Source organism: Mesoplodon mirus (assembly GCF_964341445.2).
Source record: "Mesoplodon mirus genome assembly, chromosome: 10".
NCBI classification, from domain to species: domain Eukaryota; kingdom Metazoa; phylum Chordata; class Mammalia; order Artiodactyla; family Ziphiidae; genus Mesoplodon; species Mesoplodon mirus.
Window position 1 is genome coordinate 41,852,578 of NC_138986.1, and position 25,407 is coordinate 41,877,984.

At 39.1% G+C, this 25,407-nt stretch overlaps 3 protein-coding genes across 6 annotated transcripts in view; 2 read left to right on the forward strand and 1 right to left on the reverse strand.

The window, feature by feature from the left end:
- LOC309810975 (DNA helicase MCM9-like) overlaps positions 1-25,407 on the forward strand; it is a 133,250-nt gene that overhangs the window by 13,475 nt on the left and 94,368 nt on the right. For all 4 annotated transcript variants that reach the window (XR_014295086.1, XM_082633385.1, XM_082633387.1 and 1 more), the window contains 3 exons: positions 2,879-3,079; positions 7,101-7,226; positions 8,679-8,798. Coding sequence is in view for 3 of the 4 variants with exons in the window: in XM_082633385.1 (XP_082489511.1) it covers positions 2,879-3,079; positions 7,101-7,226; positions 8,679-8,798 (447 nt within the window). In the remaining variant the exon portion in view is untranslated. The remainder of the gene's footprint in view (positions 1-2,878; positions 3,080-7,100; positions 7,227-8,678; positions 8,799-25,407) is intronic.
- Positions 10,955-24,704, reverse strand: ASF1A (anti-silencing function 1A histone chaperone). Its single transcript, XM_082633388.1, has 4 exons — positions 24,213-24,704; positions 18,299-18,414; positions 14,022-14,198; positions 10,955-12,742 (listed from the first exon to the last, which is right to left on the reverse strand). Exons 1-4 carry the CDS (start codon positions 24,319-24,321, stop codon positions 12,530-12,532), a joined length of 615 nt encoding a protein of 204 aa, XP_082489514.1. The 5' UTR covers positions 24,322-24,704; the 3' UTR covers positions 10,955-12,529.
- On the forward strand, positions 23,571-24,181 carry LOC309810889 (uncharacterized protein; the record flags this gene model as incomplete). Its single annotated transcript, XM_082633212.1, has 2 exons — positions 23,571-24,132; positions 24,171-24,181. The coding sequence occupies exons 1-2, from the start codon at positions 23,661-23,663 to the stop codon at positions 24,179-24,181; spliced, it is 483 nt and encodes a 160-aa protein (XP_082489338.1). The 5' UTR covers positions 23,571-23,660.

Genomic DNA, 25,407 nt, shown 5'->3' on the forward strand with positions numbered 1-25,407 from the left:
AGCTGCTGCTGTTTCATTAAAATGATGAGGCAAAGGCTCTATGGAAACAAAGAGTTAGTATCTAGAGTCAAGAATAATTCCTTGTCAAAATATTCTCCCCTTCCACCAAGAATCACCAACCCATAGTTTGAAATTTATGTCAAATATATTAACAGTTCATACTTGTCTGAACAGTATTCTAAGTAAATAACAGCTTTGATCATGGTTTGCCTGCTAAATGGACAAGGCTGTGTCAAAGTACCTTGTTCATATAAGACTCTAGATTTTAACCAGAATCTGTAATGTCTGGATCAGCAAAGCAGTGCTTGTATGAGCTTAGCCAGAACATGAAAATGTCCTTTGATAGAGATTAAGATGTTTTCATGCAGTTCATCTAAACTGAATTCTTTCTGCACTTAAAAAAAAAATCTTAAGCTATTTTTCTTTCACATGTCGCTAACAATAGAGAATGGATGGAAGCAGTCTGTCATCAGCTATCTTTCATTTATCCATTGTTACAAACCTCTGTGAGAATCAGAAGCCATAAATGGCATAATCCTTGCCCTTCAGGAATTTACAGTCTAGTTAGGAACCCCAGTCTGACGTTGCAGAGTAATAAAGTTGGAGGTTGTGTACTGATAACTGTTAAGTGCTGCAGGAGATCAAAGATGGGTCTGACCAGGGTGGCTGCAGTGGTAAATATGCTGCAGAAGATAGAGAGGACCAAAAGATTGGATTGTAAAAGTAAGAATTTTAGCTTTCTGAAAATAACATTTTTTCCAGTAACATTTACTATGGAAAAACATGCAAGTTTCAAATTAGTATCTATTGCCTTGGACTATCATGTATACCTCACAGTTGTTCTGATGATCATATGAATCTGTCTCCCAAATATCTGAGTAAATGAAAACATGTATATATTAAAGGGTGTTTAATGGTATTAGTTGCTTTACAAATGTAAAGTAGGTTTATTATAATAATAGCTAATATTTATTGAGCAAGTATTCTAGATATTGCATGAAGTACTTTATATACATTATCTGACCCAATTCTCACTATAGTTCTATGATGTAAGTATAATTATTCCCATTTTGTAGGTCAAGAAATAAGCTCAGTTTATTAGGTAGCTTGCCACACAGCCGGTGAGTGGTGGAGCTGGGATTTGAATCCACATCTGATGAGTCAGTGCTCTTGTCCATTCTTGAGTACTTTGCATTTTCCACATTACTGCTGCTTAGTAAAGTCAGGTTATTACTAGTGGGTGCAACACCTGAAAGTTAAATTTCTCATTTGACTTAATGTGGAAACAACCTATATATAACCCATTAAAATGACCATAGTAGAGAATTCTTTGAAGTGCTCATATAAAGTTGCCCTGGCCATTTTCATCTAAAAAAATGGGGGCAGACAATATAGTAAATGATCACTATTCCTGATTGGATTTGAAAACCATCCAGTAGTGGTTGAGGAAGTATCTTGAAAATGTGTGAAGAAATGATTTAATGTGTTCATCACCATTTACTGTGAAGTTGCCTTTGGCTAGAAATATGCCTTCTCTTCGGTGAATTGCTACCACCAGTTCCATGCATTTAGCATTCACAGAACACTTTTCTTCAGGAAATCAAAAGCCCTGCAGATTACATATTACACATTGACATTTAGAGAGTAAAAGGCATTTTGTATCAGCAGATATCATATATTTGACATAGGCTTAGAAATGAAGACTTGCCTGTTCCGCATATAAATACTAGGATTGGATTTAAGGTATGTCCAACATCCTGTGTTCAACAAGATCGAAATCTGGGGGACTAGGATTATCTTTCCTTTTTTGCCCCCTTTTCTCCAGGACCAAAATATCGAATGCCAAGCACTCACCTATACTCATTAATTGAATTGTATGTAATAATAAAAACAGTTGTCATTGTGCCTATAAGTTACCCAAGGCCTCTTAGGAAAATCTGGAAAAGTTTAATATTCTACCCATCAATTAGGAATGGGAGAGCTTCCTTAGATGGGAAGGAACCAACCAAGAAAGAACAAACAGGGTTGTATCTTCTGCTTCCATAGCTTATGAAAAGGAGTTTTGAAGTAGAACAAGTATTCATTCATTTCTTAGTGCACTCATTCTTTTGTTCATTAAAAAAAAAAAAGGCAGCGAGTGAATGTTAACAAATGCAGTTAAGTTAAAATGAAATATACAAGAAACTAAAACTAGTATAATATCCATTATCACGAGGTTGTCTCCTTTCCTGACACCAAATTGATTATGCAGTTGACCCTTGAACAACATGGGTTTGAACTTTGTGGGTCCGCTTATACACGGATTTTTTTCAGTAGTAAATACTACAGTACTACACGATCCATGGTTGCTTGAATCTGCAGATGCGGAACCTCAGATTCAGAGGGCTGACTGTGGACTTGAGCATCCGTGGATTTTGGCATCTGAGGTGGGTTCTGGAACCAATCCCCTGCAGATACTGAGGGCAGACTGCACTTTAACCTTTTGGCTGCAGCTCCCACCGCTTCTTTAAGTGAGAACTATATGGTTAGAGATTCTGAGAGGATGAACATTTCACCCAGTATAATCACGATGAATAAATCATCCAGTAAACTGTTTTCCCAGGGAAAGTTTAGAATTTGGTGTGATTATCATGTGGCAGATTAAGAAAAATTAAAATGCTGGCTTTAGCTTTTAGCCGTGCAAATACAAGCGCCTGTTTAAAAAAAAAAAAAATCAGGACTCTCTGGTGTTCTTTTGCCCCAGATGGTTTCTAGAAGAATGTGTACTACTATAAACCATGGTGGGGTAGTGGTTTATTTCTTGGTTCTGGTCCCTTGTCGAGTTTGTGCCCAAGCAGGCAGGATGCTACTGCTGGACTCACTCTGTGCTTTGTCCCAGGTGATGACCTCACTATTTATGGGGTTGTAATGCAACGGTGGAAGCCCTTTCAGCAAGATGTGCGCTGTGAAGTGGAGATAGTCCTGAAAGCCAATTACGTCCAAGTAAATAATGAGCAGTCTGCAGGGATCAACATGGATGAGGAGGTCCGAAAAGAATTTGAAGATTTTTGGGAATACTATAAGAGCGATCCTTTTGCAGGTTTGTGTTAAGGGTATAGAGCGGATAATTTTTTTTTTTTTTTTCCGGTACGCGGGCCTCTCACCACTGTGGCCTCTCCCATCGCGGAGCACAGGCTCCGGACGCGCAGGCTCAGCAGCCATGGCTCACGGGCCCAGCCGCTCCGCAGCGCGTGGGATCTTCCCGGACCGGGGCACGAACCCGCGTCCCCTGCATTGGCAGGCGGACTCCCAACCACTGCACCACCAGGGAAGCCCTAGAGCTGATAATTATTAACGGCATTTCATTCATTAGTTAAATATAATGTTTGTGATTTACATGCTATGTATCAGTGACGGTGTTCAAAGGGTGTAGCATTAGTCAGTACCTCTAGCTGTAGTCTCCCTTTGCAGCCCTTTTCTGGTATAATCTTTTCTATTTAGAGATCTTACTGGAAATTCCAAGAGATTTTCCATTTCCAACTATTATTTTAACATCTCTTATATTGCCAAAATAGTTTCAGAGCTTTCTACCTTCTTTACCAATTAAATACATAGTTCTGCCTTAAATAGGCAAAACTCATCCTGTTATGAAACTTCATCCTATTAAAACCATTTCTTTTCTGATGTATCTTATACAGTTAAGACAGCTTCACATGGTTTTAGCTGAAGATTTAAAAATATGAAGTAGGAAAGAGATGCAAAAAATAAGCTTTATCATCACAGCAAAAAATTTTGACTGACACTAAGATGTCATTACACAGATTAAAACATTATAGCCATTGGGTTTGTAGAGTATTTTTTATTTAAAAATCCCAGATGTATAAAACACCAATTAAATTTTCAAATGTCTATTTTCATTCTTCCTTGGAGGCATCTTCTGAGAAAAATAAACGGAAGCCAGTAAAAGACTATTTCTGATAAACCTCACCTCAAATCTAATACACAGTGATTACTTTATTCTTAAATCACATGCTGAACTGGAGAGATATCATTTCACCAAAAAAGACTTTCAGGGACTTTCCTGGTGGTCCAGCGGTTAAGACTCCATGCTTCCAATGCAGGGGACATGGGTTCGACCCCTGGTCGGGGAACTAAGATCCCACATGCCGCATGGCTCAATGAAATAAAAATTAATTAATTCATTCATTTAAGAAAAGGCCTTCACTTGCCTAAATATAGGCAGTTTGCTTTTATTTTGTGGGATGATTTTTTTTTTGCTTATGTGTGTAACACGAGTATGGTAGTTACAGATCATTCTTTTACTTGATCCACACAGAAAGAACCAAAGGTCTCTATGTTGTGGCTTTATTAAGCAAACCTGTTAAGAATCATATGTATTTTTCAATAAGTTTTTTTTACTTAAAATTGTTTCTCAGGCTCAAATCCTCACAAAAATCTGTAACTCTTCCTTGGATCATAATCATTCCTTATTAATTCCAGTGCCACAGCTACACTCCACCTAGTAACAGTGAAGGAAGGGCATCATACAGTGTTCCAACTAGGCCATCAGAAGTTCTCTGTGCTGGTGATTAGTCAATATTGTTTTCATTAGAAGGCTATAGCTATACATCTCATTTACTGGATGAAAAGAAGAAATAAATATAATATTCTGTGAGAAGACAGGGAGAAAATGGGGCAACTATTTTCTTTTTAGTATGAACAGATTCTGCTTTCTTCATTTCCTAAGTACCAATTATCAGCCCACTATATTTTACCATCTCAAAGTGTATGTGTGTGTGTTGCCGGGGTGTGGGGAGGAGGGTGGAGGTGGGGAGCTGCATCCAAAAGTGTGTCTTCATTTTGCTGGTCTAAAGCCAGAGATGACTTCACTGCTCAGCTCTGGGAGGTTGGCCTGCTGCATTAAGCTCTGGTGCTGTAAGTATTGACAAGGAACTAAAGATTTTCTTCTGATCTACGCTGATCTCAGGGATCCCCTGGCCCTGATGCATAGAGGCTGGATAGAAACCCAAACGTAGGGGTTGGGGTCTTTTGGGCCATCTCAGCCCACTCCACAGTGACTCATTTATCTTAAATCTAAGGAGTTCTCTTCCTTGGGGTAACTGAAGGCCACGCCACAAGAGTGGATTACATGGGCACACTATTAACATGGTCTAGAACCAGAAATTTGAGAGGGAGGGAGGGAAGGAATGGGGTAGAATTCACCCTAATGCATTCTCTTCCATGATACAGTCATGGGATTTTGAACTTCAGATAACAAATTTAGGGAATGGACCTTCCCCTTTGCTTTTCTCTGGTACCTCAGACCTGACTTCAGAGTGTATCTTGTGCGTTGACCACAGTGTGCGGAAACCTTGAGATGAGAAATAAGCACAAGTAGTACAGGTAATATCATAGTTAGCAAGTAAGTAGCTCCTATTATGTGCCAGATACTATTCTGTGTGCTGTGCACCTATTAGCTCCTTAACAACCCTACGAGATACCATCATTATCTCCATTTCACAGATAAGGAAATGGAGGTGGAGAGAGTAAGAAACCTGCCCAAGGTCAGACACCTAGTAAACAGTAGCACTGGGCTCTGCCACCAGAGCCTGTGGGATTTGCTTCCTCTCAGCACATTAGTCACTGAATCCACCTTTACTGAAAAAGCTGGCTCTTTAACAGCTCCGCGTTGAGTGTCTTCCAGGTCAGTTTGCCTACTTGTTCCCTGCTTGTTGAGGCTATTCTTTCTTTCTTTGTATGTGTAATCTCCAGATTCTGGTCAGAATTTACATACCTGCTGTCGGGTCTTAACTATGTAGATCTCAGACTTTTCATCTTTTTTCTCTAGACTTTCTACCTCAGGAAAGGAGGGATTCCCTCCAGCAGTTAATGAACTTCCTTCCAGGATTTACTAATTCTTCTTTTTGGTTCCCTTTTTACTAAAATGTTTTCTTTCTTAACCATTTCTGCCATCCCAGGTCACATCACCATAGCTTAACTGCCGCTGAGTCAATTTTGATTCGTTACGAAAAGTAGCCTTTGTGCATAGGGACACAAATTATGGAGGAAGGCCCTTTCCTTTATCTTGATGGAAAAGCTTCTGGAACTGGAATCATCAGCTAAAGTAGTACTTGTATGATTATTTTCCTCCTCAAAAGAGCTATCATTGAAACATGAGTACAGGCTCAGAGTTAAATATAAAAGCCCTCAAACGTGCAGATTAGTTACCAGCATGTGGACATTAATTCCTGGTAACATGAATGCAGACATACAGAGTACCATCACAGTAGTGAATTCCGTATAAGACAGACTCCGTAGGGGCTTGTTAGAGTCTCGTAAATTCTGTGGGCCTCATTGGTTGATTGGCCAGTGACAAAATGAAATACCTACTTTATTCATTGATGGCATAGGCAGATCTCAGATTTGGTGTTTGATATTTCTGAAAACAGAACCTAAAACCGTGGTAATCGCTTATTTAAAGCATGTTATCAGAAGAATCCTAAGACCTCCAGCTTGGATTGATAGAGTTGTCGTTTATAATGATCTCCTAAATATCCTGATACATTGATGCTTAGTCTAGATAAGACAGTTTACCAAACTGCTCAGAGCAAATGCTGAATTGACTTGCAGGATGGGTTGATTTTACCTCTCTTATACCTCTGGAGAAGCTCCATGAGCTCCAAGTACCTTTTGTATTTAAAGATTACAGGCTTCTACAATCTGTCTCATTGTTTCTGAGATCGAACACCTTCCTTTTATTTAGGCAGTGGAGTAATTTTACTGAAATTATTGCACAAGTGCAGCTGGTATTATTTTTAAGGGATAGTGTTGGTCCAATGCGGGAGAAAAGAGATTTCTTTCTGTCCCTTGTAAAGTACGCTAAATTTATAGAAACAAACAGGTAGCACCCAGGAATAAAAAGAATTTTCATCTCATGGCATTATAATAAGAGAAGGACTTTTAGGACCAAAACAAAGTTATTCACTCCTTTTAGTCGTTTGGAAATGGTACCCTTGATCATTTTAGAGCATAGAGTGTTTCTAAGATGATAGGATAGAAAGGGAAATTTCAGCTAGGATTTCTTGAAAATTATTGGTAACTCATCTTTCTGCCTTTCCCAGGAAGGAATGAAATATTGGCTAGCTTGTGCCCTCAAGTTTTTGGAATGTACCTAGTAAAGCTTGCTGTGGCCATGGTGCTAGCTGGTGGGATTCAAAGGACCGATGCTACAGGAACACGGGTCAGAGGTTAGTACCCATTTAAAATTTTTGAGAAATACTAACAGAGTAAGAAGAGAAGCTAGAATTTTTCTTTCCTGAACAAAAATTCCTTGTTGACCTTTATTTTCCAAATGTAATCTTTTAAAACTGACAGTTGTTCACTATGTAATACTCAGTCCAGCATCAGGAACTACTGTGTAGAATACCAGTCTTTCCAAAGACTTTAAATGAGTATATATTTTTGCTCCAGCCTATCAGGGTGCCACAAAATAAAATCTTTACATTTCTTTTACTGTCTGTGTTTTTCATTGGATCCCCAGTCTCTCTCCAAGAGGAAAAGATTAGAAATAGTGCTTTTTAATGTCTCCAAGTCAGTGTCTCTCCATCTGTGACTGTCAGTGTGTTTGTCTCAGACTGCTGCTCTCAGTCATCTGCCTGCTTGGTTCCCTTCTGCTGGTGGGTAGCAAACGTGCCATCTGCCAAGAGGTGCTGCCATAGGTCATGCATTCCAGCAAAAATTACTCTAAGTGTGTAATTACATCCAAATGGCAGAAAGCTCTTTTGTGGTTAACACACTTAACTGACCTGAATCTGGCATAAACTAGGTTTATTATGGCCCTCATATAGGCAATATGAGGGTCATAATAACCAAAGGCTTAACCGAAAGATTAAAAGGACATTATTGTAAATCAGACTGGTAGTAGGGACTCAAAAACCAAACTGTACAGTATAGAATAGTAAGTATAATACGGTTTATGTGTATTGTATGTTTTGATTGCCTACTGTTTGCAAGGCCTTCTGCTAAATGTTGAGCTTATATAGTATTTCCCTATTAATGTATTCAGAAAATACTTGAATATTACTGAATAAATTTGCTTGATCAGTGAGATAACATATGCTGCAGGATGTTCATATGTTCATCTATGTTATGTTTGAAAAATAAGAGTACTTTAAGATAGATATTTCATTAAACTACTAAAATTTTCATAGAATGAAAAGGTTTTCACTTAACTGTTAGAATTATAAGTGATTTGGTATTTATAAAGCACTTATAAAGTCCCAGACACTTAAAAATAATTAAATAAAAATAGAATAAAATACTTATATGGTGGGATGGAAAGATTTAATCACAGTATTTTGATATTTAAAATAGATTAAATAAAATCAGAAACTTTATAAGCCAAAAAATTTTTAAATGTTAAACAGTCTTAAACATCTGGAAATGGCACAAAAATCTGTTAAAAAATTTAGATTTTAAATGGTATTCAGAAATCAATTAAAAGATTGTTAAATATTTACCTTGAAAGTTAACTTTTCTAAGATATTCTGGTTAAATCCTTCCTTGAATGACCTTAAGCAAACGCACCATATAAAATGTAAATTGTGTGGGCATCCCAAGTGGACCATTTTCTTTTTGATTAATTACACTTACGAGTCTTTTCATAGAAATTTAAAACTGCATTATTTACGTTTTTCTAGGTGAATCTCATCTTTTATTGGTTGGAGATCCTGGCACAGGGAAATCTCAATTCCTCAAATATGCAGCAAAAATTACACCAAGGTCTGTGCTCACCACAGGAATTGGATCTACTAGTGCAGGTATTTTATGTGACAATTTCAGTTAATTTAATGTTCCTGCAGAAGCTAACACAATGGTTGCTTTCTTGTGAAAAAGTACCTATAACAGGATACATGTCAAGATTTTTGAGTTACTGCCAAAAACCTAAGTAAATATGTAGCATTACTTTTGTAGCTCCAAGAAAATATTTTTAAACCTCCACCTTCACTTATTTTCCAAAAGCTTATTCCGTATATCTTTTTGTATCTTAGTTTTGAATGATCCTATTCAATTTTCTCATTCTCTAATGATTACTTTCAAACATGTTTATGCAGCATCTGTTATTCTGTGAAGACCCAGAAAACAGTGTTGAAATTAATTAAATAGGGGGAAAAATCTCATTTCATAAAAGTACATAGCTGGCATAAAGCTTAAGACATTTTCATGCTCATGGATCTCACGGGCAACAGTAATTCCTACTGAAAATTCTTAGGTAGAAGATTTGTCTTAGTATGTGGAAAGCGTACTTTCATCATTGCAACGTGTAGCTTCATTCATACATTGTAATGATTCTTCAACAAGTATATTTAAAGCCTTTGCTGATATAATGTCAAGATTTGATTATAAAGTGACTTCAGGAAAAAAATTATTTTAAAAAACATGTTTTGATGCCATTTTGAATTTTTACAGTGTTTTGATTGGGGAAATATTTCTCCTATTCTCCTATAATAGGCCTTCGGTTTCACACATTTTAAAAATGTTATTTGTTACTTGTTAGGGATGCCTACTGTCCGTGGCTTGTGCTCAAATTTCTTATGAGAAGCTTATAGTCTAAAACTTAGCATAAAACAGCAAATGCTCCAATGTAACAAGAGCCCCATTTTAAGCGACTCTTAGGTTTTGAAATACAACTAAACAGTATATTAAGCACTGATAAGAAGGGATTTATGGATTGAGAGGCGTAGACAAGCTTTAGGATACTGGAGGCAAGAATATATGAAGAACACTTCATGTGCATTTTAAAATTGTTATGACCCAGTGTTCTAGAGTTCTGTATTAAATGATACTAACAACAAACAAATAAAGGTGTTTCCTGAGTATCAATGTGGAATGTTTCCAAAGTTAATTATATGGAGTGTCAAGAAATGAGTCCGATTTGTGGACTATTAGTAACTTCAGAGTATTTGGACAGTTTTAAAGGGAATGGCTGATGAATTCACTGTATTAGCCCTTTTCCTTCTTTTTCTTATTGCCAAATTCATAATCCGAATATGAAAGAAATGACAGGTAGAGGGAATATAAATTTTAGAACTGTAGAAAAGTTATTGCTACTTCTCGTCTACCCAAAGGGCCAGACTAGCCTTTCTTTGAACTGTATCACAACCCATTAGAGGGTCTTAAAAAGTTATTTCAGTGGGTCAAAACCAGCACTTTCAAAACAAAATAAAAGATACTAGAATATACTAGTGCACACAGTAAAGGTGCACTATTAAGGGCACATTTTCATGAAAATTGTTAATATAAATACATATCTGTGTTATCAGGTCATACTTAAATTTTTTTTTTTTACCATGGATTACATAAAAAGTTTTGAAAACCGCTGCCACAGGCTTTCTTGGTAAAACTAGAAACCCCAAACCTGAGGGTAAGACCACATGGAAGCCTACGGTTGTATAACGTTATAAATGGACGAATGCATGCACGTTTCTCAGACTTCTGCTTGTTTTCTCAGCTCAAATGATATCCTCATTCCCTCCAGCCTATGTGCCTCTTTTGTGGCATAACTAATTTGTTCATGTTTATCTTCTCAGGACACAGCTATTTACTATGATCAGAAAGGGAAAAAAACAGTTCTAAACTTGCTAGCTATAATTCAGGCAGCATCTAGCTAAACAGGAAAAATAAAAAACAGCCTATGCATTAGTTTCTTAGTTCCTAATGTCTGAATACTAAATCTTTATTTTAATTTTTAAAATTATCTTATAGAACCATAAAAATTTTAAATAATAGATAATAGTTGTTAAGTCTCAAACTTTTGTGAAAATTGGCTGTTGGTTTACAAATTGATATAAAAACCTAACCCTTTGATGTCAGTACAAACCAATCATAATTAATCAGAATAAAAACTCAGCAGTGAATTGATTTGGAAATTTGGCTTATATATGCTTTATTCCTAATAAGCACATATTGTGTTCTTGTTATATTAATCACTGAGCTCTTGGTTGGAAAGTATTACTTTTATTTTCATTTTAATATTTTAACATTTTCTTTTAATTGCAATTAGACAAAAATGAAATTTTCTTCATATTGTTTTAACAGCCGGATGTATCTTACTTTTAAAGTCTATGAACTAGTTAGTGGACAGTATTTTAATTATCTGGTATATTAAATTTCAAAGTTTTAACATTTAGCAAAATTTTGCTTCACAAAGTCACTTTTTAGAATGACAGGAAATATATACAACTTAGAATCCATATTCAGACAAATGCCCCTTTCCCTTCCTCAAAATAAAAGCTTTAAAAAGTGCAGTATAAAAGTTTTAGATATGAAGGCACTGCATAACTCTGCATTATATGGCTAATGTCTTGCTTAGCAGCAAGAGTAATGAGAATATTCTACATTTAATTTACTGGAGCATAAGAAACTTTTTGAGGAAGGACCTAGCTCTCATCAAAGAAAAAGAACTTTTTGGCCCATTTAGTTAATGCATTCCTTTCCAAGACTGCTTTTAAAAAACTTACCTGGAAAAGCTATCTAAAATATGTCCACCACAAATATGCCTAATCTTATTGTGCATGAGTGTCAGGGGATACGGAGAAGAGTACTACATGTGAAAATATATATAGTTCCAAAATAGTAACTTATCTATTATGATAAAGCTAGATATATCTTTCCAAATCCACTGTTTTTATATAAATGCTGCCAACAACAGATGACCTAGCAAAACAGTCTTAAAGAGTTAAGTTCATAGTATTATAAATCTAACGAACGGAACGAAGTCATTATACTCTCCTGTTCTTAAACTTAGGGAGTTTGTATCTGCTCTTGACCTGCTGAATTCACTGGGTAATAATGATGTATGATTCATGGAGTGTTCTGATGTCCTGAACTGTTATAAAAACAAAAATCATAGCCAGAGGACCTTATAAACAATTAACCACATTTGTTGTCTTAGAAACCAAACTGAATGCTGTCTAACATTATATGAACTGAACAGTAGCCATAAGAGGCTTCAAGGTGGCCTGGAAAATCAGATCCTAGAGTTCTTGGTAGAATACAGTTGACTTCAAATCCCTTCTTTAAGGGCATGCCGTAAAAAGAATGAAAACTTGCCCCTTAAATCAAACCAAATTATGTGTTATCACAGGAAGACATTTTAGTTGAAGTTAACTTTGTTCTTTCAAAGATTAGTAAAACAGTGGTCCAAAGATTATTGTCCAAGAGGCTAAGACATCTTTACAACCTGGTCTAGTGATTCATTTTTCTTTATAAGTGCTTTAATTACATATAGAGGAAAAGAAAATAATATATATGTTTTAATCAGATTAGTTTCAGAACAAATAAAATAACACATTAGAGAAAAAAATTACTTAAAAATAGTTGTATTTATATTCCACAATTTGCTCAAATACTGGTTTTCTTATAAACTTTCTACAGGATGTTTTTTAAACAAATTCTTCACATTGTATCTTGACTATGGACTTACGGAATTTGAGGGAAATAGTTCTGTGTGTTTTTATAGCTTAATTTGTACTATAGGGATGGCAGGTGGTCACATGCAGTCCATGTGGGATTCTAACATGACATTTAGTGAGTTTTCTGATGTGGACCATCCCTTTGATGCTGAAGGTAATGCATCTGTTGAAAGAAGTGATTGTAGATTTGGATTACTGCTCTCTGCATCTTCCAGTTTTTCTGTGTTATCTTCCCAATTAATGTGGAATCTTGTGACTCTGGGATTGGATGCCAAAATGTTCCTTTGAAGCTAGAGGAAGAAGGAAATATATAAATGGTAAACACTAAGAAAGTTAGATTACCATACACAAATAGACCTTAATAGAATGGTTCTTTATATTAGTACTCCTAAAGGGCTAATTCATATACAAAGGTGTAAGTCAAGTAAAGCACATTAAACATAACTAATAAACAAGAAATAGGGCTGAAGCAAAGAAATTATTTTAGTCTAATGGAAGCAAGATGTGGAGAACCTGAGGGAATTATCCAGCTCTTTTACTATCCAACAAAATATTCTAACTCTGTTCTTGTTTCCTAAAGCGGAGAGAATCTCTTGAATGATTCAGAGGATGCTTTATTTAACAAATTAACATGCTTTCTAGATTAATGTGGTGTTTCTTCACTAATATGAATATTCCCACATATGACCTCTCATTATTAATGGTTTCCTATCTTTTAATTATTATGGCTTATTCTTAGAAACAATATTCTAGTTTCTTCTCTTTTTCCTATACAAGGAACCATACAGGTAACTAATAAATCAGAAGTGGAACGTTCCACATCAGAATAAAAACCCTTCCAGCCTTTTTATCAGAAAGGAGAACATTCCATTCTACTCCCATGTAATTTTTCTTGCATGGTCTGACAGATAGAGTGTTATGTTCAATCTCACAAAAATTACCAGTTACTAAACTATTACAGCTCCCAATGGAAAATCATAAAGTACTTAGTATTTTTGAGAATACCGAATCACAGATTTTCAGCTTCTCACTCAGAAGCTAAGCTGTTTTCACCACCAGATAATGTTTAAGACCTTTAGTTTAACCTGAGAATAGCACATAAAGCAAGGCATATAGGAGTTTTGAGATAACAATGTTCCTATGAAAAACAAACACAAAACTTCCCCCCACAATTTTGGGAAGAGTTATAGACAGAAATATTATTGAATAGTCAGTACAACAAACATGAATTTGAATGTCTAAAGACGGAAATGGATAGAATCATGATGTATGGGGAATGCCATACAGGGAGCCATTAATAGAGACCTGTTTCTTATAGGAGGCACTTTCAATTTTCTAAATCATCAGAGACTCTCAAGGTGCTGAACCAACAGTAATTACTAATGACTAATCTGGAGGTAGGGTTTGAGGTCATCCATGGTAATGGAACAAAGATTAGTTTGCTCAGTTGGCACAGGGACCTCCAATTTATTTTGTCTCAAAGCCATTTTCATAGTGTACCATGAAATGGCAATTGCTTAAAAAAGTTGTATAGTAAAGTTAATGAAAAAGGAATAATCAGAGCATTACCTTAGAAAAGTCTGGTTTTACTGGCGGATTTTCCCTTAATTCTGTCTCAGTATATTCATTATTTACATAATAACCAACTCTAATAAATTCTTGACCTCGATAGGTGCATGTAATTAGCACAACTGTCACACCTACTGCATCTGCATCTGGAATGAGTCCCGGATTAGGTGCATCAGCCTAGAATAATTTAAAAAGAAAAGAAACACACATCACAAAAGGTTGTTAACCATAAGCAAAACTGGAGTTTTGGTTACACTGAGCACCTTTGGTTAAGGGTGCAGCAACCAAAACGTGGAAATCATACTGGGAAGGCAAGTGCTCACTCTTTTTTTTTTTTTTGAAACTGACTTACAGCTAGAAAATATAATAAACATGTTTCTCCACAGTATACCTAAGTACCCTGGGCCCTTGAAAGCATCACTACGTCTAGAGAAAAATAATTCTGGCTACAGTGTGTGGTTGTTCATGAGGGATTATGCAATATTCAATTATAGAACCTTTCATAAAATATAGTAAGCAAATCAATAGTCTTATTAATTCCAACCTTTCCCAGTCATAATTTTCAGACCTAAATTAGAAAATATTCAGTTTTCCCAGTCATAATTTTCAGACCTAAATTAGTAAATGTTATCTCCATATAGCCTTTTGGCAGCAAATGTTTGTTATCCAGTTTCCCAGGACACATATTCTCATATCCACTCATCCACCCTTCATAGATATTCTAATAGTAAATTAATATAAAACTGAAAATGGAATGGAAATAGTTATATAGCAGATTTTCAAAAAATACAAATAGTCCCACATATGGAAATTCAATGAAGGTAAAGATTGTTTGAGGCAGATGTAATCAATGATCTTGTTTTGAATCAAAGTGCTGTAAGCTGAACCTTGAGGAATGCAGAAGGTGGGGCAAGTGAGCTAGAGGTGGCTGAGAACATAAGTGAAGGCTAGCGCCCTGTCCACAGCCGTGTGGAAGACAGTAAGGACACTGGTTGGAAGGAATCACAGACTGGGGACAGGTAGTGATGGTGAGGCACTGAGCATGACCTGAAGCAGCTATTCTGAGTGGTAAGTGCATGAAGTCCCAGCGGATTGGCTTACTCTTGCTACGACACTAAGGACCATCCCTGGGCCTCGGTGAACACTTCAGCCAATGCCTTAGCTTGGGAACACTTCTGACTAGTGTTCTCAATCAGGCCATCATCATAGAAGACTCATGATTACAGTATACCTACCACATGTAGGTGACCCAAAAAGGCATAAAATACTCACCTAGTTACCCAGACTAAAAATCTGTCACCCTCAGCTTCCCTACCTCCTCCATCTAGGCAGTTTCAATGTTTCCCATCTCTGAAAGCAGAATTCAAGTTCTTTATCTCTTATCTGGAATATTGCTAAAACTTCCCTACTGGTCTCCCCCAGCAGTAGCCTATTTGCACTGCGGCCAGCATTAGCTACCTAAGCACAGATCCATTCCCATCCCTTTACCAGGTTTTAAAACCTCAGATGATTACCCTCATTTCTGAGATAAAAATCTCAGTTTTTAACTTCATTTATAAGGCCCTTCACAACTGGTCTCCAACCAACATCACAACCCCCTTAACTCCACATCTCTTCGTCTAGAAATGTAGGTTCTTTAAAATGTAATAATAAGCTTTCATGCCTCTGTGCCTTACATATACTCCTTCCCTAACATTCTGAAAAATTCATCTTTGAAGCTTGCATCAAATGTATCCTTTTTAGTGAAATGCTTTCTAATTCAAAGGTGTAATTAATAGCACTCTTTATGCACTCATTATTCAACACAATTTCTCTATTAATATATGTCCAATGATCTAAATATGTTTCCCCTTCAGTCTTCTCTGCGATTCTAAGCTTTATCTCGGGCAGGCATCCCATCCAGCTCATCTTTGTGATCTCGAGTCGGGCATAGCTCTAGGCACACAGTATATACTTAGTATTTTGAAATTCATTCGTAACTCAGTTCCTGCCCTGACGTGGTTTATGATCTCTCTTGGAGAGATACCAGAATGGGGACAGAGGGCCTGTCCTGAGAATATGCCGTTTGCCTTTGGGTGGAGATGGGAAACAGAGGTAGTTCAGTACTATGGGAACTTTCCCCTCTATTGCTTCCCATCCCCTCAGCAAATTGGCTCTAGGCATGTTTGTGTTTTAAAAGTTGTTTGCTAAAGGATTCAGCTTGAGCAAATTCAAGGAGAGAAGCCTGCAAGCCTCTCAGATCATTTAGGATGGAGAAGTGATCAGCAGAGATCTTTGACTCCAACAAGCAATACTAGGCAGACATCCGGGCACCTTCCTGCTAGCCTTATTCTGAGGCAAAATCCTGGCAGACCAGGAGAATGCTATGGTAGTTTGTTTAAAACATAAAATAAAAACTGTTTTAGTTCCTTTCTGCTGATAATGGTGAATTCTGAAAAATGCATAGGCTAAACATATGATCTAAATCACACTGTACTTCCTTTGTACTTTTGGCAACATGTGCACAGAATACCAAGGTAAAAATCACTGGAGGGAAATAGTTTTGAGTAATTTTTTTCCTATGATACTTCAAGCCAAAGGCTAAGGAGTATTCTTAACCAACATAAACACATAGAAAAGATTTTTAAGTTTGTTTCAAAAACATGGCATTTATTTGCAAGTTCTGTTTTTTGTTTTGTTTTGTTTTAGCAGCATAGGAACGTATATTACTACCTCTCAAATCAAGTTTCTTGCATCATAAATTATCTATCATCTGTGAAGTACAGGTTCTCCAGGCTTGTGGGTCAGAGCAAATACTGCTTCTTTGTATAACAATTTCAAGAAGCTAAGAGAATAAAAGCTTAGTTCCAGCTATAGAAATAGGCACCGTCTGTCAGTGATTAAACTGCTTCATTCCTCATTTAATCCTCGTAACGTTCTTATGAGGTAGGCTAGTATCCATGTTTTAGGGATGACTGGAGTGACTAGGGGAGGCTGGGAGCCTGTCTGAAGTCACATGTGGCTAATAAGCAGCAGAGTAGGATCTGAACCAGGTCTACAACTGCAGTGCATCCCCACACAGTCACACAACTCAGCTTCACGGCACTTTTAATATATTTGAGCCTTTTAGTCAATATAGTTAAGCTTTTCTTAACCGTTTATTTAAAATATAGTATTTGTTGCTTTTTATTTAATAAAAAGCACTAGGGCTAGGAGAACAAAATTCTGAATTCTATATTTAGGAGACGGGAGGGAGCAGTAGCAGCTCTAGAGATACTATATGTTTGAGAAATTCTTAGCTCATATCTGGTGGGATTATTTGACCAACAGTATTTAAATTGGTCCCATCTGTGAAGTGAGCAAAGCGAGAGGTCAGGGAGAGAAAAGTTAGATTTTCAGTGGGTTCTACTTAACTAATGAGACTCCGTTGGGTAGAAATACTTGTAACAAAATTAAGAATAATAGTTTTTTAAAAAGCAATGGCTAGTTACTCTTTGGATTATTATAAATATCTCCCTCTAATAAACATGGATAATTGAGAAGTGACTGAATGGTTTTATACAACAATTTGACATGGATTAAAAGAAGTAATATTTTTGAATGCAGAAGACAATGTCTGAAGACTCGGCACAGACCTAAATACTGTCAGTGGTATCTGAGAACATAATTATGTTAGTAGAATTTCTCCTCACAAATGATAAATAGAGTTGTGGATTTGTAACAGTAATCCTCTATAAGAAGTGTAGAGTAGATGCTTTAGTAGACCACTGGACTTCATTTAGTTCCAGTGACCCAAGATCTCGTAGATCTCTATCTTCTAACATACCTGATAACCTAGCTGAGTTACTGATTATGCTGAAATAAAGTTGTTGTTTTTGTTATATCATCATCATTCCTAGTGGCTGAAACTATAATCTGAAAATGCATATTACTAACTATCCCCAGTTAGTAGTAAGCATTTTGAATCCCTGTCTTGGGCTGCTGGACAGCCACCCTGAAGGTCTCGTACTAAGGGACTATTCACAGGAAGAGCCCAAAATTAACCACCACATGGCCCTGACAGAGTATAAGGTTTACTGCATGCTGTGCAAACCCTGAAGTATAAACATCACAGTAACATCTCTCAGCACACAAAATCAGGAAGTGGCATTCCTTCATGACACAGAGACTTCTTAAAACATGACAGAAGCAGACAAAAAGTGAATGCAGCAGAACCAGAGTGATTTAACCCAAAAGGAAAGGGTTAAGGACCATTTAGAAATGTATTTGGCATACATATTTACCAAGAATAATCTTACCTGAAATACAAACATATGCCTTCCTGCAGGAACAGGGCCCACTAAAACAGAGTCTAAAACTTGATCGTATTCTTCACTTTCTGCGGAGCCCACATAGATAATTTTCCATTCCAGGTCTAGGGTTAAAAACCAAAACATTATTTCATATTCATTAATTACATTATGAGATGACATCAAAGACCCTTTGAATGTCCACTTACACCACTTATTGGCTGCTAAAATTGGCTTTTCATAGCAGAAAATCCAGAAGGGCACTGAAGGTGCTCCTTATAAATTTCGGGTGTGAAATTCTTACATTTCACAGCAGAGTTTCTCAAAATGCTGTTTTGTGAAATACTGGTCCCTGGGCAGGGCTCCTCACAAACAAAACAACATGGCCAAAAACTTGGGAAATGCTACAACCTTCTCTTGAGGATTCATAAAGCACACTGGCAGAGCAAGGGGTCTGAAAAATCCTTCAGTAAGGAACACCAGTACCATTAGTCCAGTGTTTCCCAAATTTATTTGGCTAAGGAATCCCTCCCCCCCTTCTCTGTATGTCATCTTTTAACAACCTGCTAAACACACTTTGGAAGGGCTCCCCCATGCTATGTTGCACAGATCCAAATCATCAGAGAGCTCCAAAGTGGAAAAATCATTACTTGCAAACTGCTCTTGTGGCTCAGAAGCCCCTTAGGGCTTCAACTCATCAACTGTTAAGGGTCCACAGCGGGGTTTTTCCCTCATGGCACCCCTTCGTGGCATACATTCTTTACACTGGGAAGAGGAAACCAAGGATCCTTATACCACTTGATACATCAGAATATTTACAGTGGGAACAGGCACGAGTAACAAGACAGAATAAAGTGCAACCTAAGACGTTCCATGTAATTCAGACTTTATTGAGCACCCTTTACAGTGTGCTCTGTGAGAAGAACCCAGAGATGAGTCAAATGATTGTTCTTTGGAAGAGGCCTCCTCTTTAGTAGGGGGAGAAAGACCACTCTACAAATACAAATTCTCTGAGACCTCCCGGTCCTCTTAGGGTGTTTGGCACCATGTGGCCTGCCTCTTGGATTCACTCCACAGAGTCTACACCAGCAATCCCGGAGGGTGTTTCTGGGTCACCTGTGGAGAATCCAGTTAATGCCACCATGTGTTGCCATTTTTGTGTAACTTTGTAGATATTTTTGTTCCCTAAATAGATAACAGAAATAGTATAGGTAATACTCATTCACACTGTATTACAAACTGCAAGTTATTGAACTAAAAGATCCCTTAGGTTTATACTTTCTCTTATTATGTCATGGTTCTGTCCCAGACCTAGACCAGTTTATCTCCAGTTTCTAGCACATTTCCAGATGCAGGGTCCTACATCTGACATCTCTTGAGATCATCTGTTTGTTGATGAAGACTAAGAGAGGGAACAAGCAGTATGAATATCTAGTCAGAAGGAAGAGCAAGTACAAAGGCCAGGCAGTAGGCACATGCTTGACATGCTCAAGAAAAAGCAAAGTTGCCAGCGCAGGAGCAGAATGAGCAAAGGGGAAAACAGCCAACCATGAGACTGGGGGCGAAAGGCGTGGCCAGATGATGCAAGATTTTGAAGGCCATCGTAAAGATTTTTGGCTTTTACACTGAGTGGCATGGGAAGCCACTGGAGGGTTTTGAGTAGAGGGGTGACATGATCTGACTTTCAGTTTAGGAGGATCATTTTGGCTGCTGTGTTCAGTGTAGACTGTAAGAGGGCAAGGGAAAAAAACAGAATAGTTCAGTTGAGGCAAGAAATTATGGTGGCTTGGACCACATGTAGCCCTGGGGGCGAGAAGGAGTAATATTTTGGATAAATCCCGAAAATAGAGCCAGCAAGAGCCACTTATTTTTACAGGGGGCAGGGGAGGGAAACAATCAGGAGTTCTAGAGATAATGAATAAGTGGAGATAATGAATAGGTCTGGTAAAAATTTAGTTGAAAATAGGTGGGATCCCTAGGGAGTGAGCCTGGGTGCTCTCCAGAGTTAAGAGGTTGGGGAGATAAGATCAATAAAGTTACAAAACTAGTGGCTAGTGAGGTAGGTAACCCAAACGTCAATCGGAGAAACGGTTTTAAGAAGAAAGGGGTGTGGAAGCTACTAAACTAGCTGAATAGAGATAACACTGGGAATTGTCACATAGAGGTTTTCATAATGCTTTGTTCATTTCATGTGTATTTGTACTACTCTGTATCGTGCTCTTAGCTTAATTGGTATAAATTGGCATTTGTGGTCTGGTATAGGAACATGGTTATGACTTAAAAACCTACTTTCATAAAATACCTACTGTGTGCTGGGCATTGGTCTTGCCACTTCACACCTGTTGTTTAAAACCTCAACAGCTTTGTATCATATGGATTTAATTATACCTATTATACAAATAAGAAAGTTGAGACTCAGAGAGGCTAAGTAACATACCCAAATTCATATAGCTAGTAAATCGAAGAATCAGAATCCAAGCTATGTCTCTGCTTGGACATAAACTCCAAAGCCTGGACCCAACTTGGACCCAACTCCAAAGCCTGGGCTCTTTCCAAAAATCTAAGGAAGATAAATTCTTCCCTTTTTAGCTCTCAAATGAATAGTGAAATAAAGGAACTTAATTGTGGGAGGTGGGAAGGAATGGGTGAGGGCAGAGGCCATGGGGAGGTAATCTAGCCTTAAGGAGTATAGGCTGTAACTCAGGGAACACCTGTACCTTAATTTTTATGCTTATGGATGCTTGCTGTAGCTACTGAGTTTAAAATGCTCAGTACTTATTTATAAATCAGCATCAGTTGTTTTGTCCTTTTTTTTTTTGGAACCCAGCTTTCATTCCCTTGTCTCCTATATTTGAAACAAGAAGGGATATGGTCAGATGCTTTGCACAGATTATCACTTGAAGGAGTTTACTCATTTATTTAAAATTTTAACTGTTTCATTTAATCATGGTAATCCCAGCCTGCAAATTATCTCCATTTGTGGTGGGAGTGAGGGAAGTCACCAAGGGAATTTCAAACTAATTACACTACTTGCAAAGACCTGTGATCTAGGGGGAAGTATGTAGTCTTTGTGAATTAGTACAAGCCTGAGGTTTTAAAGTAGGAAGCATTCAGTTCTGGTACATTATAAGTATTCAACTGACAGTAGCTATAATTATTGATATTGATCAACTTAAAAAAAAAAGGCTCCATTCAGTAAAGAAGCAGAGAGTCAGCAATCCACAAGGCATAACAAAGAGAGAAATAAAGTCAATCAAAACTTGTACAGGCTTGGTGACCATCAGATGAAACACATCCAAGGTCTCCTACTCCCAGATTTACAGGAAAGCCTCTGCTTAAATCTGTGGATTGCTGTCCTACCCCTGTATAGGTCTTACAGTAGAAACAAGTAAATTCTCTTAAGAGTAAGTACTCCTCAAGGCTTTTTCTGAAGCAAAGCTACAGGGCAGCTTTTAAAGGAAAGTGAAAACATTTGCGGGCTATTGACAACTTAAAGTATGGAAAATGGCGGCCAACCTCCGGCTTAGGACTTGAGACAAAATTATAAAGTAAAAATTTCTCTTGAGAATATTCTGTAGTTCAATTTCAAGAACAAATTTTTTTTTTAAGAACTGCAGTATAAAAGAGGGACCTGTAAGAAACCTTTGCTAAGTAAACTCAATTTCCTTAATCCACACAGCCTCTAGGTGGAGTACATAAGCATGGCACCTTTTTGAAAGATTCCTTTGCAGCTTTGGTATGACTCAGCTTAAACTCTTAATACTAAATAAACACCCAGTATAGATGCCCTGGGAAGTGAGGTATACAAGTAGAAGTAGGTATATTCCTGACATTAGTAAAAACTTTGATGTGATTCAGCTGGGTTCTGAACAGATCCTAGTTAACAAACAGAACACATCAATGGCAGGTTTCAGCCATCCAATGTCAAAGCCCTGTAACAACATCCTGAACCATCTAACTTCCTTGTTCAGAACTGGCTCCTAAAATGGAAGGTATCACTTAGAAATACCCGTAATTTCAAGAAGTTCTAATGCCTAAAACACTGTAGTATAAGTTGGAAAGGACTCAATAGTTTTTCATGCATTTGCCCAGTTTTATATGCAATTGGTAATAAAAAGGGAAAATTAGTTTAATGGGCATGAAAATGGGCCTGGTGGCTGAAGTGCTTACGGTAGTACTGTGGGAAAGTAACCAAATAGTTTCAAAGTACCGTAATAAGAAAAATTCCCTTTAATGTTATTACCAATGGCCTATTTAGGAATTAGTTTAATAAATGAATCGTCTTTCAGAATGTGCCCTACTTATACATGTGCATTTGTGCTTTATATATGTAGTAAAACTATATGGAAGAGCACAGACTAAAGTGTTAATTATGGTTACTTAGAGTGAGATGGGGGAAGGTATTGAGTACAGAGGACTGTTAACTTTATATATGTATGTACAACTTTTAAAAACTCTATTACAATGAGCATATATTGTTTTTGTAATTTAAAAAGTTAACAAGTTAACACCCTACATAAAATACATTATACAGAGATTAAGAACTAATTTTTAAAGTGAAAGTGCTTTACATGCCTTGATTAGCATATAACTTAAAGTGCATTTTGCTAAACATACTTGTAAGTTCAAAGAAGTATGTCCCCTATTTAATTGTTAAATTACCATTGATGAAGTTAAACTTTTTCCCCCTCAAATTTTGAAAATGGAGCACTGGATTGTTTTAATAAAGTCGCAAAGACCTTGGCAAATTTTAGCTTTCTAAGTTTATTACTGCATATATTAAATATTTATCTTTTTGAAGACCTTAAAAAGTACTTAGAAAAAAATAGTAAAAAATTTTGCATTGCCATCAGGACTTTACCTTTTATTTCCTAGCCCACTGTAGTGTTTTATGTTCAGGGTATTTGGATGTGGAGTTACTGTGTTTAGATTTCAACACGTTCTTGAAAGTCTTCTTTCAGACTACTTAGAAGCCAGTGATCAAGTCCTGGAAATTATTTAAGTGTTTTACTTATTTCTGTTCTCGGGTTAAATGTAACTTCCTAGCTTAGCAATATTTTTCTTCCTGAGAGGAGAGAAGATTTCGGTCATTAAAGATGAGGAGTCCACGTTGGTCTGGGCGAGCCTGAGAGCCAGCATCCCCAGGCGCCCCGAGCATCCCAGGCACCGGCCGGGGAGCGCCGGCCCGCGAGCACCGGCGGCCCCCGGGAGCACCGGCCCGCGGCGCCGAGGGGCCAAGCCTGCGCCCGCCTCCCCCGCTGGTTGGTCCAGGGAGCCAGAAATCAGCGCGAGGACAGCCTCGCTCTCCTCCCCGAGGCGGCCGGGCATGGCCACCCAGGAGAGTACGGCAACTCCAGCGTAAGCCCTAAAAATGGATCTGCCTCCTGCTCGGGGGCAGGAAGGTGGGCAGGCGGGGCGCCGCGTTCGTCACCCGCGGAGAGGAGGCGTCGTGACGCCGGGGTCGGTGGCCCAGTTCTCTACTCTCGGTAAGATGGCTCCGCTGCGAACTCGCCGGCGCGACCACACACACATGCCTCGCCTTCCCACCTCCTCACTGGGGCCGTGGGGGCCGCGGAGGCCGTTCGCGGCCGGGGGCCAGCCCGGCGCGACCCCCGGCCGGCGCCATGGGCGCGAGTGCGGGTCTCGCGAACCGTCCGCCCGCCAGACAAAGCTGACAACATGGCTACCTCCGCTCGAACAAGTTCCTCACAAGTTGAGCCGCGGCAGGCGCCCCGGCTGCGGCCGAACGCCGCGCGCGCCTCGCCGGCCGTCGTCCATCAACTTCAAGTTTCCCTCCGCAGAGCCGAGCCCGCCGCCCGCCCGGCGCCGAGCACCGGCCGCCCGCGCGAGGCCGGGCCCGGCAAACTTTCAACGTCTGCAGCCCGCAACTGACAGCCCGGCGGCGGGCGGGCGCCCGACTCACCTTCAGACAGGTCCTCGATGCACTCGAAGGTGATCTCGAACTGGAATGGGTTGTAGAAAGGAGAAGGGTTATCCAGCACCACTACATTGTTCACCTGAACCTTTGCCATATTTTGAAAAAAGCACAAACAATGGGAACGGGGGCTTGTTGCGGCACAATAAAGTCCAGCGCGTGGCCGCTCGGGAGAGCGCAGACCCCCGCCCCGGCGCCGGCCCGACGTCGTGCAGCGGTGACTTGAGAAACTTTTTTCCTCTTTTTATTTACACGGGAACACTCCACAGTGTTTTGCAGCTTTCCTATTTCACTAAACTACAGCCCATTCTGCTCTGATAACTAGCAGCGTTGTCCACGATTGGCTGCACCCGAGCTCTGACCCTCCTCCTCCAGCGAGGGCCTCCGCGGCGAGCAAGATGGGCTCCCGCTCTCGGAATGGACTCGGAAACTTTAACTGCGGCTCCACCTGCTGGTGTGGATTAGGACAAAGGCGGAGAACAAAGTGAGTGGAATACAGGCTGTGAGGCCCGCGCGGAGGCCGCCGGCGGCGGCGGTGGGAGGGGCGGCTCAGGCCCCGCCTCCGGCCCGGCGGCTCCCGCGCCCCACGTCGGGCGTGGCCTCGGAGGGGTGGGGTCGGAGGAGGAGGCGTGGCCACGGCGAGGCGGCGGGAGGCGTGGCCACGGCGGGAAGGCTTGCTCGCCGTCGGCACGGCGGCGGGAGGGCGCGATCTCCGGCGAAGCCCGCCCCTCGGGTTTGCTTAGTGTGGTTTTTTTTTTTTTTTTTTTTTTTTTTCTTTTAACGCTTTCTTTACATAAGTCCAACGGCTGTGCCGGCTCTCTACTGAATTTAGCAGATGTGAATCCGCTGTCTACGCTAGGTTAGGTTCAGTTGTCTGTATATTGGGTAGTATTTTGAGGTAGAGGGAAGGGTTACTTGCAGTGGAAGTAAATTGCATTTTATAGACTGATGCCAGCTCGAAAGGAGCAAAGCCATTTTGGAAATCTAGTTCTTGGCCAGTATGCGTTTGGGCACGACAGCACCGTTAGTTAAATAGATACAAAATGAAGGGCGAGGAGACGCTTTTCCACCCACACTTTGTGGAATGGGTAATATTTGGGCTGCACCTGGGTCTTCTTCCTCCCATTCCAACCTGGAAAGTCTGGAATAAGAAAAAGATGATTAAAGGTGGGATCAGTTACGC

Bases quoted from the DNA above. Each gene is read 5' to 3' on its own strand.
- ASF1A (XM_082633388.1), bottom strand. From the start codon at position 24,321: ATGGCAAAGGTTCAGGTGAACAATGTAGTGGTGCTGGATAACCCTTCT. The intron at 14,199-18,298 runs GTAAGATTATTC...AAATTATTCTAG, and splicing joins GGCATATGTTTGTATTTCAG to GCTGATGCACCTAATCCGGG. The intron at 12,743-14,021 runs GTAATGCTCTGA...TTCTTCCTCTAG, and splicing joins TAAAACCAGACTTTTCTAAG to CTTCAAAGGAACATTTTGGC.